This window comes from Cylas formicarius, unplaced genomic scaffold (genome assembly GCF_029955315.1).
Source record: "Cylas formicarius isolate icCylForm1 unplaced genomic scaffold, icCylForm1.1 PGA_scaffold_2__14_contigs__length_35257938, whole genome shotgun sequence".
NCBI classification, from domain to species: Eukaryota; Metazoa; Arthropoda; class Insecta; order Coleoptera; family Brentidae; genus Cylas; species Cylas formicarius.
Genome location: NW_026844319.1, coordinates 31,944,901 through 31,958,839, shown reverse-complemented (window position 1 = coordinate 31,958,839; position 13,939 = coordinate 31,944,901). Strand labels below are relative to the sequence as shown.

The 13,939-nt window shown below is 33.8% G+C and overlaps 1 protein-coding gene across 1 annotated transcript in view; it reads left to right on the top strand.

Annotated features, from left to right (window-relative positions):
* The window catches only part of LOC132698683 (otoferlin), a 31,796-nt gene that overhangs the window by 1,206 nt on the left and 16,651 nt on the right, over window positions 1–13,939 (top strand). The window contains exons 4-16 of the mRNA XM_060664875.1: window positions 1,101–1,254; window positions 1,987–2,149; window positions 3,596–3,949; window positions 7,661–7,939; window positions 8,547–8,747; window positions 8,805–8,912; window positions 10,225–10,377; window positions 10,433–10,573; window positions 10,625–10,741; window positions 10,797–10,931; window positions 10,982–11,137; window positions 11,510–11,761; window positions 11,818–12,016. Coding sequence (XP_060520858.1) covers window positions 1,101–1,254; window positions 1,987–2,149; window positions 3,596–3,949; window positions 7,661–7,939; window positions 8,547–8,747; window positions 8,805–8,912; window positions 10,225–10,377; window positions 10,433–10,573; window positions 10,625–10,741; window positions 10,797–10,931; window positions 10,982–11,137; window positions 11,510–11,761; window positions 11,818–12,016 — 2,412 coding nt within the window. The remainder of the gene's footprint in view (window positions 1–1,100; window positions 1,255–1,986; window positions 2,150–3,595; window positions 3,950–7,660; window positions 7,940–8,546; window positions 8,748–8,804; window positions 8,913–10,224; window positions 10,378–10,432; window positions 10,574–10,624; window positions 10,742–10,796; window positions 10,932–10,981; window positions 11,138–11,509; window positions 11,762–11,817; window positions 12,017–13,939) is intronic.

Below are 13,939 nucleotides of genomic sequence, written 5' to 3'. Positions count from 1 at the left end.
ATTTTCCTATTTGGTAAGAACTTCCAAGGGTACGCCGCATAAGAGGCTTGATCAAATTGAACATTTTTAAAGGGAAATTCCGGAACTCAATATGCGTTGCACCAAATCACCTTTACATTACAATAAATAAATTCTAACATATTTGAAAGTAATGGTTTAATGGTTATCGTCAGAAATGTTTTTTTTTTCAACCCGTCTGTTTAGACTTGCAGAGATAAAATGAACGCTGGTAGGTGATAAATTACGATTTGGTGTATTAATACGTGGGTGGTGGGTATTAAAAACCTGTCATTTGTACCACTATAACCTCACAAGAGAAAACGCTCTCTTAAATACATTTTTAATGATAAGTTAATGATTAAAAGTTTTCCTATTTGGTAAGAACGTCCAAGGACACGCTGTACAACAGGCTTGATCAAATTTGATCAAAAATTTTCAAATGGAATTTTTGGATCATAATAAAGCAAATATAACATATTTGAAACAAATAGTTAAATAGCTGTCCACAAAAAAAAAGGACTTTTTTCACCCTGTACATTTCGGTTTAGGAACTTGCAGAAAAAATGCATACTAGTAGGTGATTTTGGGTTTTAGTATAGTCTTTCAAATAAGTGAGGAATGCGATTTTTTTTTCTTGTAAATCTATGGAGCGGCAGATACTGATATCCGTTTTTGTCTATCAATTTTAGAAAGGCAATTTTCCTTCCAATCTATACTTTAAATCAAAATCATCGTAATAATGTTAGATTTTAATTCATATAAAATTAAAATTTTATTCTGTCCAATTACAAGACGACGTCTCAACACACCAAAGAATTATACATACATAAACAAAATGGCTCTTGAATATGGACATGAGACAAGGAACAATACATATAACTGACCCTTCAGGTACACATTAACAGTATATTTAAATAAATCCAAACTGCTTGAAGCCTGTGAAAGTGGGTTAGAATTGGTAGAAAAGGTTTTTTATTTAAAAAATTGAAGCTCTTTGTGCCTATTTTTTTTATAAATATTTTAGAATTAAAGCAAACAATATTTTCACTGATATCGTTTCAATGGTGAAAAATCTAGTTCACTATTTTTGTCTTACTCAGATGCCCAATTTTATCACAAGTGGGCGGTACTGGTGAATCCGAAAGCTGACGTTTATGGCGGACCCACGGGCTACCTCAAGGTTGACATCGCGGTCCTATCCAAAGGACAATCACCAACGTTGCCCGTTAACGTTGTTAACGACGAAATAGAAGGGTTTGTAACCTTAGTTAAACCGTATAGCTATCAGATGATGTTCATTTCACCCACAAACCTAAACCGTGCCCTATTTTCTTTTTAAACAGCGATAACCATACACTTCAGTCCCATTTTTTTAAATATTTCTGAAATATCTAAACTCAATACAGACACGCTTTACACAAAACTTCTGGATTCCTTCTGCGTCGGTTTTTGTTGACGTTTCCCCAACTAAGCTTCTTCAGAGTTTGACTGAAACTGGCTGGCATTTTACTCTGTACCTGCTAATATATTGTTTGAGGGGGGCGGAGCTAAATGAGGGGCATAAGCACGGACTCGGATGACTGATTCCCATATTGGTGACAGGTGAGTCGCGGTTAAGATTGCTAAGTTGAAGTTGTTTATAGATTTCTATAGACTCTCGGATTTTTCAGCAATGATACCGAAAGCAATCAAGGAATCATAAAACTCATTTCTAACATTGCTTAGTTGATGTTGCGAAATCCTGACACATTTTAAGGAAATAGCTGAAACAGTTTCAGTCAAGCTCTGAAGAAGCCAACAGGATGGTTGCCGAAACGTCAGCAATTTCGACTCAGCAAAAACCGACGCAGGAGGAGTCCAGAAGTTTTGTAAAAAGTATTACAGTAGGCTGTGGAAGTTTCTTTGAAAAATGTTTCATAAGTAATTTTATATATCTGGTAGCTGTATGGGTTGTCTCCTTTCAGGTTCTAACTTGTCATTTTACAGAAACCTTTTGTGCCCCGACGGTTTCGCCAGCGACCGACAGAACGCTCGGTATATCTTCGACGTTTACGAATGCGAAAACTTGACAGTTCCTTCAGAACGAGTCGGAACAAAACACGGGAGTCGATGCTCCGCGAAAATCAAAATTACTTTGGCCGGATCGACCGTGAGTGCCAGAATTTGATTATAATATACCTTCTAACAGGGAGGTCCGTTTAAGATGCGCCTATCATTTATCCATCTCAAGAAGTGCGACACTGAGGAAAATAAGTTCAATACAAAATGTGTTTGGCCGCAAGTATATATTTTATTTCCAGCATTTTTATATCTATAGGGTGTTCCTTTGTGCCAGGACAGTAATTAACTATTATCTTTTGTTTAATGGATTGCTATGCATATTTTTAAAAATTCTTGTTTTTGAATATTTTTTGCCATTACATAGCATACGAAATTTTGAAAAATGATCTTTTCCATTTGCGGAAAAGCAGGCCTTATGAAAAATGTGTTTTTTTTTACACTTGAAAACTAAAATTGCAATTTTTTTGAAAAATTTTATCATGGATCCGTATACTGATCTACAGGGTGGTCATAAAGGACCAATTAAAAAAACTCATTTTTTTAAAAAGGAACCGCCCGTATTCAGCACTTTTATTGAATTTGGCAATTCTGTATCATTTCAGATATATAGTATTTATTACAACTCGTGTATCCTATTTTAAATCCAACTTAACTTATATAATATCCAATTCTATTTTTTTAAAACATGAATTAATTGAATATAAAATCAACAACAACAAGTTATCTTTCATCTTTGACAATGCAGGTAGTATATAAGGTTTTAATTGTCTTAATAACATTTATAACTGCGTCTGTTGCATTAAATCACCCTGTAGCTCAAAAACGCCTTGACATATAACGATGCGGTTTCTAGTTTTTGACATCTCTCGAAAATCGATCCAGTAACATGCATATTAGTCTTGGGCTATCTATAGAGGCACCTCGAATTCTTTGTCTATTCGTATCTCAACTACGCCTTGGTTTGTTGGGAGGTTCCCCACGTGCGGAGCAAGTCTTTAGGATGCAGAAACGCATTTTACGGACTATACTGTTTAAGCCCTGGAATTTTTTATGTCGGAACCTATTTCCACAACACTCGTTACTGACACTTATGTAAAAAGTAACTCTAATCTTTATATGCCGTCAAGAAACTCAGATATTCAGTACAGTTTAAGACCGAATCTTAACATAAAAATACCTACACATCGACTGTCTCTTACAGCAAATAGTCCCTTTGTTTTGACTCTAAAAATTTATAATAAATTACCTGTCGAACTGAATACGAATACGTATTCGTTGTTTGTTATTGTTTATATATTTGTTATTTATCTATCAGTATTACTTATTATTATTATTATCATTATTATTAATTTACTAATTATACTAAGATAATTTTATACTTTTACATTATCCTGACAATATCCAACACTTGTAAATCAAGTCTTATGGAAATAAAGCTCTATGGAAGTATTTTTATTTTTTCGATAGCTGAAATATTAACGGATATACTGCTGCTGCAAATCCAGAAATTTTCAAAATCACGTTTTTTTTTTAGGTTAGTACCACGAGAAAGGAATCTACATCACCGTCATTTAACGAACGCCTCATCATTACCGACTTGTTTCCCCCGTTATCCCAACGGGTAAAAATCGAACTCTTCTGCACGGTAGACAGGAAAACAGCGGTCTTCTCGCACTACCTCGATTTGAAATCGATCTCCAACCATCAAGTGGAGGGATTTCTACCGACTTTCGGTCCAAACTACGTCTACATGTACGCCGAAAGAAATCACGTGGAACAGTACGGCGGTTCCGTTTTGATGTCGATGAGGGTTCAGTTCGTTGACAGCCTGATACATACCAGTGCCACGCGTACCATCAACGTCCAACCAGTGACGCCAGCGTTGAAGGTATTCCATTAGCGCGGCAGTTTTAAGTACGCCACTGATTTCTGTTTAATTACAAGCTTAAGGACGTCGGCAGGGTCTTGTTGCTTCCCTTTAAGTGCATCAAAATTTTTAACATCAAGTAACAACTCGATAATAGACAACGGAGGTTATTTTACTAGCTAGTTTTTTAATCTATGAAAAGGGGGCGCTAGTAGCACAAAACGTTGTAATTTACACATAATTTTCCAGACATAATAATTTTCAAATAATATACACAGTTTAGTTTTAGAATTTTTTTAAAATTTTAATAACTTAGTTTCATAGTTGCATCAGTTTTTCTCTTATTTAAAGAAGACTCGAATTGAAATAAAAATTTATATGTAAGGTGATAAATGTATGTATACAGAATTTCGCAAAAGCAAGGGAAGGCAAATTTTAATTTAACCCTTTTCTAATTAAAAAAAAAACGCAACACTATTGTCTTTTGATGTACAAAACTTATTTCCCAGTGAAGTAGATTTCATCCTCATTCGGAAGCAGGTTAACCCATTGAGAAATTTATTAGATTACTTAGTAGTATCTTTAGACCAAAATTATTTTGAATTTAATGTACAGATTTACATCTCTTAGTCGTTAGTCCTTTGTAAGCCGAGATTTATATGGATAATTTGGAAAATATCGTACTAGAACATCCTTTAAGTAAAAGTTTTCTATGGTGGTATAGATACGTGGATGATGTCTTTGCTTGCTTTGTTGGAACGGACAGACAATTGAATTCTTTTTTAAATTACATTAACTTATTACATAATCGTATTAAATTCACTATCGAGATTAAACAAGATAACTCTATTAATTTTTTAGGCTTAACTATTACGAAAACGCAAAACAAATTAGATTTTCCCATTTACACACAAAATGGTTGCTTTTCACTCTTTTATACACATACTTCTTAATATGCCACTCTCAACAGAAAATCACAACAAAGAACTTAATATCATTAAACAAATAGCACTGAACAACGGCTACAATCCGTCCATTATCGTAAAAATAATAAATAAAAAACAAATCCAGACAACAGTAAACTCTATTTATCCGAAACCAGAACGCGAACAATTTAAAACAATTACATACATAGGAAAATTCAGTGAAAAAGTTTCAAAACATTTGTCAAAATGTGGTTTAAAAATAGCTTTTAGAACTATCAACACAATGGGAATATCTTTAAAAAACAATAAAAAGAAATGTCCAAAATCTTAAAAATCAGGTGCCTTCAGGTTGAAATGCGGATCTTGTCCTAAAATTTATATTGGACAAACAGGTAGATCCTTCAAGAAAAGCGTTAGCGAACATAAAAGAGCGTGCAAAAACAATAGTCTAGATTCCTATTTCTATGCTACAGAAAAACATATATTTGACGACAATTTTGATATTTTACATACAGCCACAAAAAGTAGAAAACTGAATTTACTGGAAGCCATGGAGACTAACAAAATGAGACATTCAAATGTATTGTTTATCGATCAACTAGATATAAGTACCTCTCCATTATTAAACTTAAATTATTACAACAACATTAATAAATTAAAGTATTATTGTCATTTTTGGGTAGCTTGTGGTTTGTAAATATTACATTTGATGAAGACACGGTGTTGTCGAAACAATTGTCATGTCATAATATATAATTTCGTGAAAATCTGAACTTTTAGTTCTAATTTATTAGGTGTCATTCCGATAATTAAAGAATGCAAATTTATTAGGGGCGCTAAAGAGAGACAAGAGGCCAAAGAAAAAGCGTTTAAAAAGGAAAAACTTCTATGTAAATTCCTAATATTGAAGTTCAAATCGAACTCTTGAATTCAAGATGAAGATGAAATAAATGTATCTTGCTTATCTACATCTCATTCACAACTAATCACGAAAACGTCTTCATGAAACAAGAATAAAAATATTCTGATTTTAACTTTACGGAAGATCCCAAATTGGGGCAGTTTAATGAAAAAATTTTTAAATATATGACAAAGAAAGCCTCAAAATCTTCAACAGTTAAATTAAAGGTTTAAAGCTATCAAAAACAAGCTATGCACAGTGGAGGTAGCCTTTTGAACGTATTTCTTTATTTGAGTATTGCTTACGGTTTCATTGCTATTATAAGGTTGTGGTGAAGTGTATTTTGTGATGAAATTATTTTGATATCTTCAATATGGAAATTATTAGAGAGACGAGCAGAGGTAATCAAGAGAGTTGATAACCCATGATTTTTGGACCGGATGGTGATGTGAAAATGCATTAAGGTATCGGTCTGTGTGTGTAGGTTTTCTGGAAACACAATGACCCAGAATACGCTCCCGCAGAATACTAAAAAACGGTTTTCCGATACTCTATTGCTATCGCAGTTTAATCATTGTAACAGCGTATTCACGTAGAATGGTTAATTTCGTTCTGATTCGGAAACGAATAGTAACATTGCTTTAATATTTCCTACAGACAATCATGTAGAAGATTTTTTAATGACACTTAGAATTTTAACTATTTCTTCAGTTTTTGTATTAATAGTATATTATGCAACTAGTGCGGTAAACGACATTTGACTCACGAGTTTATTTGACAAGAGCGGAGCGAGTGTCATGAGTTTTACAAAACATCTTCTGAATTAGTTACTTATTCACTCTGTTACGAAATTAATGAAAAATAGTTTTAAGTCAAAAAAAAACTTTTTAGCTATACATTGTACACAAACAGTTTGAAGCTTTTATGAAGATTGATAATTTGAAAATAAATGATGTTTTAATCTTTTAATGTTTTTAACTGTATAATTTTATTCTTTTTCATCTTTTTTTGTTTGATTTCAATCTGTTTCTGGTCCTTGTTTTATTAATTGTATGTATGTTGGTTATGTTATTGGATACACTTTGTTTTGGTCAAACCGGTCTTGCATTATTTTGATTTTTGAATTAATGTGTTTTGGTTATAACTTGGTTTATTTATAATATTATGTTTACTACTTAGTGATAACGTATATTAAAACAATATAATTTTATTGTACATCCAAATGACCTTGTCGACTATATTTTTTTAGTTAATTGAGGACTATAAATATATTGCATATTGAGTATTTTATTTTTCATTTATTGTTAATATTTTTTAAAGAAAACGCAACCCAAAGCTTTTTGTTCAACACTAATCCAACAAATTTTGCGAAATATCTTTTTTGTATATTATCCAATAATAACTATTCTTAACTACCCCCATCCTTCCTAACCAGACATTCCGATGGATCCTTCTGCTGGCTCATGAATAACACTTACCTGATTAGAACATACGGCTGTTCTCAATTCGTCTTGGCAACGTAAATGGCAGTGTCCTATCGTGATTGACTGAAGCCGGAAGGCCATTTTTGGCCGTCGACAGCCTTAGTAACTCCATAGTCTCCTAGATATCTGCTTCAGTCCAAGGAGACCTCGGACCAGTTATTCAGCCTCATTATCCTCAATGATCAGTCTGGAGTTTACTTTAGAGCTTGGATGGTTGCTGAACCGTTGCAGCAATTGATTGAAGTAGGATGTTGGAATATATCATCTCTTGTCCCTGTGCTAGTTCTTCCAGTATTGAGTAGAAAGCGTCCTCAGAAACATATCTTTTGATTTTCATTATTCAGAACAGGACCATTCTAGATATTCGATCTAACTGTTGCCGAGACGATCTGCAAATTATAACGAGTTTATTGTCCTCCAGGAAAAAATGTTTCATTTCGAGGACACGTACTTGTTCGCCACAATATTCGAAGTGAACAGCATCGCGAGAAAGTACGAAGACAAGTCCATATCGTTGACCGTCGCATTTGGAAGCCATTGGGCTTCGACCGCCGGAAGAAAACTAAAGAAAACGAACCGGGGGTCGAGTTTCATGGACTACGGGAGTCGCAAGCCTTGCATGACATTAGTCTCGCGTTGGCCGGATTTCAGGAAAAGGATGTTCAATTCGAACATGTTGGACAAGATGTCGCAGTATCTCGTAAACGCGCCGCAAGGAACTAAACTTGCGTGCATAGAAATCGGCCCACTGTAAATTTTTGACCCAAAAAATAAACATACAAGAATCCGAAATGCACTAATCGGGATTCTCCAGCGATCCAGACAAAATTTAAATATTACTTGTTTACATTATGTATTCTACAATCCTTATTTCTTATGTATTCCATAGTCCGGATCATGTGTTCTTCGTTAATTTCATGTAATTTTTATGGTGTTGTCTATTTGAATGCCCTAATTATTAAAAAGCCGCAAAGGACGATTCGAGATTCTCTTAAAGGTTAAAAAGCATCATGGCACCGAAGAGACCACACAAAACTGCGTGTGGGTGTTTTTTTTTTCTTTTATTTTTTTATATTTACATAATAAATAAGAAATAAAAGTTCACATTATATATAATAAATAATAAATAAATAAATTTGATAAAGACACGGTGTTGTCGAAACAATTGTCACGTAAAAATCACGCAAAAAACATTGTTATTTATCTAATCAGCAGGTTCCAAAAAAAAGAAATTCAAGTGAAAAGTTGGTCGATTTCTATGCACGCAAGTTTAGTTACCTGCAATTTTGTTTTACTGTAATTTTCAGACAAACAGTTTGGAAAGTTTGGAACCTCTCTTCAGCCAAGCCAAACCAGCTCCCAAGGAATTGCACGACAGTTTGAAAGATATAATGAATTACTTGTCTACAGCGGGCAAAAAGTACGTCGAAATTTTGGAGAATTCGTACGGCTTCAAGTACGGCTCAGATTTAGATAGGAATCGGCTGTCCACTTGCTTAAACGCAATGGTGAATTTTGAATATACGGGACCTACCGACAACCCGAATATTATAACCTTATTTCAGACTCGAATCTGCCAGAAAATTGATTTGTTGTCCGGCAACAAGTCGAAAAGGTTCATCTACAGAACTCTGCTAAAGATAGAAAAGAAAATCGAATTCCTTATCAAAGACGTAAGTCAAAATTTTTATGTCGTGGTCAAATATTTTATGATTTTTTATGTTTCACATTTTTGGAGTTATACGGACTACATTAATAGAATAACAATGTTTTTTGTTCTTATCATTAATTAAATTGTTAATTAATTAATTAATTAATTGACACACATTTGTTATTATATTTATTGCAATTTAAGAACTTTACTACTACTGTATATTTTCCGTTTACAACAAAACAAAATTGCGAGGAACGTGTGCTAACTTTGTTTTGGAAATGTAGTATCTGCTTTTTAAATGAATTTATATCATGTTTCACTTTATTCACTGTATAGCGTTATTATTTTAATTTCGAGTAAAAAATTACAAATAAGTGTTCCAGGGACAAGCATTTTACTAATTATTCTCCATTATATATAAATATTATATATTCTGCGTTATTGTTGATCCGGATATTCATCCGTTGGTTATCTGACCCTAAGTAGTACTCTGATCATTATAATTCCCTCGTCAAATAAAAAGTTTCTCAATGAATAGTAAGGAATAGTAATGGAACACCCTGTATAATATGCGCTTAATCAAATCCTTTCTTTTTATTGTGCAATGCCTTATTCTGAAAGAGAAAAACAATCAATTTTGGCCACGCTTGGGCTAATGTACATTTCAGACAAAAAACCAGTGGTATGTTGAATCAACAAAACAGCTACAAGGAATTTTAGTTTCAACCACTATAAATGTGTTTTGTGTCATTTTAAACAACAGGATAATAAGCAATGTCTTCAACTTTCGTTTAAACGTTAATGATTATTTAATTTTTTTTGCGCAACTAATCAGAAAACTATATAGATGAGCTCTCATTCGAACAACTTTGATCTTTCAACAAGACTCATTGTGTAATATTTGCTAAACACTATTTGAATCAAAAATTTAATTAAACAATTGTAAAAGATGGAACAATTTAATGACCACCCAACAGTCCTGACCTGACCACGATGGATGCATTTTTATGGGAAACTCTAAAAGATCGTGTGAACGCAATTACCATCGAAAACAAGAAAGAAGAATGTTCCCAATCCCACTGCTGATGTTTGAAGTATTAAAGAAAATGACGGAACAATTCTGGTTGACAAATTATTAAACTGCTTAATCAAAAAACACCACTTTGTAGTAGTTCCTGTTACCTTCTTAAATACACAGTTCCACCTCTTAATCTGCCAGAACAGTTTAGGGGTCGGATCAAGTAGTTAGCGACAGTGTTTTCCATGTTGAAGGTCAACATTTTTTTGAAAATTATGTAAAATTCGTTGCTTTTCTGATTCTCGCAAAACAGGCCCAGTCATGCTGGCCGGACGTGTTCTTGTACTTCTGTTGCAACGGCAAGAAAGTGGCTCACCTTAGGATACCCGTGAGACGATTAGTGTACTCGAAAATAGCCGAAGAAAAAGGCGAATCCTGCGGAAAAGTGGAAACGGCAGTCTATTCGGTAGGATTTATCGTTCGCCATGGTGCTCGACCCGACCTAAATGCTCGGCTTCTAGTTAAAGGGCAGACAGGACATCATTTGTAAGATGGAATATATGATTTGGCTGGGATTATGGCGGCAAGAGCAACACTGCTTCGAATCGCTACCCGATGGTTTTAAAATGGACGACGATCACTTAGTCGCTCAGGAAATTCGCGTGAGTTGCACCGAAAACACAATCGTTGATGGTGTTTGCTTTTGTATGTAGTCCTTTGCAGCTTACGCGTACATATCGGAGGGCAAAATCCAACCTGGATTCGATTTAAGTGGTTTAGTCGACGCTTATGTCGAACTCACCATCGCTCATCTGGTTAAAGAAACAATGGTAACAATACCAGACGTCTCGCTCGCCGTTTTGGCTTATCCCAGTCGCATCACAGGTCAAAAGGCAAGAACTTGCTCCAGTTTGGGACCAAACCATCGCTCTCCAGAACATTTGTAGTTATGGCTCGCGTTCTTTTATCACGGCCAATCCTCCGACGCTGCTAGTACGCATGTACGACGTAGATCGAATGGTACCTCCCATCTGAACCATCGAATTCAACACCCTCAAGCTCCGTTTCAGCACCATAGGGATTTCATCGGCTTCACTATCGTGAAACCGACGGTAAAGTTTCTGGACGGGAATGACGACCAACCCCAGACTACGTTGAAATGGTACCGTTTGCTGCATAACGACCAATGTTTCGCAACCATTTTGGCGGCTTTCGATCTCATCGAGGTAAAGCTAATTTAACAGGCATTCGGTGCGTGAGTCAGCTGTAGAGTAAAGTACATTATCATATTGCTTTCAAAAGTTATCATGGTAAATAAAAAATTGAAAAGATTTTAAAGTATACAGGACCACTCTATTTTTAAATTTTATTTTGGATGCCTTTTGCAACTCTTCTTTTTATTAATAATAATACTTGACATTCTTCCAATATTTTAATTACATTACAATTACTACATAAAGAAATGTTATATAAGACGAACTACTATTTAAGCTGATAATTTCAGAAGATAGCAAATATCTTCAAACTTTTGTATTTACACTATCTATCAAAATTAACCCTGTAGGTGGTGTCAAAATATAATGCATAACCCTGTACAGATAAGAACGGCAGTCAAAGATGGCGCCGATGATCAGATCGTACCTATACCAGTTGAAATAAAACCGATCGCGGTACCCTACAAAATCGAAATAATTTTTTGGGGTCTGAGGAACTTGAAGAAGGTTAACTTGATGAGGGTAAATAGACCGAGGGTGACCTTCTTTTGCGCGAACACTTACGCACATTCTGACTTCATCGAAAACGCGAAGAGGAATTCCAATTTCCCGAACTATGCGCGAAGTTTGTCTGTGGTATATAAGACGATAAATTTTGGATTCCATGGTCTATTAAAAAGAATAAATTCTAGACCATGGCGGAACAAAGACAATATTCCGAATCCTTTCAACTGAAACTGTTCGACAGCAGGAAATTCGGAATATACGTATACGCGGGAGTTACGATCTGCGACACTTTCCAGTTTTTGTTCTCTCCTCTCACCAGGGATGAACGAGAGCAACGTTTGAAGATTACGCAAGCATCTGCCAGTGGAACCATATTCTTTGGAAGTAAGCCTGAAAAATGTTTTCAAACAACGAACTTTGTACTACATTCTGGCTCATCCAGAAATATTGGCCATAGGCCTAAACCAAAACTAAATATGTTTATGCCTTTCCTTGAAAGAGGATATTTTTCAGTGTAATCTAGAACTGCCAGCAACATAAGGTTTAATATCAATGCATCAATGCAATTCAATTTGAATTGAAATTGCTTCTAGTTCCCGTACCTTATCTAGTATATTAAAATATCCAAGAATGTATGGAGTTGGCAGCATGTCATTTACCATATGTGTCTTTGTTAAAGTGGCTCTAAAAATAACCTTAACCTACTTATATTAACTTAAATGCTTTATAAATTATAACGTTATTTAACAATTTTAGTTTCAATTTTAGATAGTCAGGGTTTTAAAATATTAATATAATTTAAGTAATATTTTATTAAACTAATTTCTTTCAGCAGTCTGACCGTGTGCTTACATCTTTTTACTGTTACATCTATTCAAAAGTCAAGTTCTATGTACTGTAAATCACAACAGAGGACAATTTAGTCAGTATATTATTTTCTAGTAAATAATAATAATAATTTGGGAAGATACGAAACAAGTAAATACGCGCAACAGTGTCTTACTTCTCAAATATTTAAAGACATTTTAAGCAGTAAATCCTTAAAAAAAATTAAGAATTCAACAATATTTTAAAAGGCATTTTATTTTTACAATATCAACTTGTCTTTATGCCACATTTTTTGACAACATTTGTATTTTAATGTGTTCGTTAGTATTTTGAGATTCATAGCAGGATTGATACAGTACAAATGTGCTCAACAGTTTGAATAATTACCACGCAAAACCCTATGTTGCGTCTTAAAAATAAGCTTGTAAAAGCCTGGTTTTAAACTGCCTGTTATTTTTAATTTTCAGTTAAACATCGTTTTTGCTTAACTCGCAATCGCAGGTATCTTTGCTAAATTATTTTCAACAAGAAAAAGATAATGGAAGACCTTTAATCACTATCCAAGAGGATTATATAACTAACCAGCTGCTGGTTGGTTAAAAGCAAACTCGAATTACAGCCATCATTAACAAAATTAGAATTATTAGACATCATCAGAAGCCATGTTCATTAAATACTTCGTACCACTCGATACCAGTGTGAATTCGATGCTATTTAGTTAATACGGTAGCCTGCTAAAGAATATAATGATATCGGAAGGGACCTTATAATGATGAAAATGTTTTAGCTATGCAAGTTACACCCAAGATTTGGAATAACTGTGGGGAACATACCAATCAAATTATGTACAGTGGTATAAAAACCCTATTTTTAATGTAACAGAGCCCATAATAATAATTTCAAAGTAAACTTAATTAGTTTATGGGGTACGTACTAATTAAAGGTAATTTGTCACATAATATCGTTTGCTTTTTAAATAATTTATTTGTATTTATATACATTTGCTTTGTGAGTCAGTTAAAATATTTTTTTTTAAATAAATTGCCATTCGTGTCAAAATTCTTACATATTTTTAGCATATTACTTTTTATTGTTGTGTTATTAAAATATCCGATTATAACTAATCCCGAGATTAGCTGACTTATATTAACTAGAAATGTCCAAAAATATTCCATGATTACTAGTAATCTGCAAAAAATAACTTACAAATATTGGATAATAATAATAATAAAAATTTTTTGGCCTAAAAGAAATTTAAATTCATTAAATTATTTTAATGCTTTAGAGTTATGAGTTGCAAAATATAACTCATGTGACTAGGTAAACTTTACCTTTAGCCCTTATTTAGTACATAATGCAATAAAATAGCGAATTATATTACAAATAATTACAATAAATATTAACCTTAGCCTAACCTAACTTACTAACCCCTGCCATAACATACCCTCGCAGCCTTATGGAGTGGCGTAATTGTCTTCT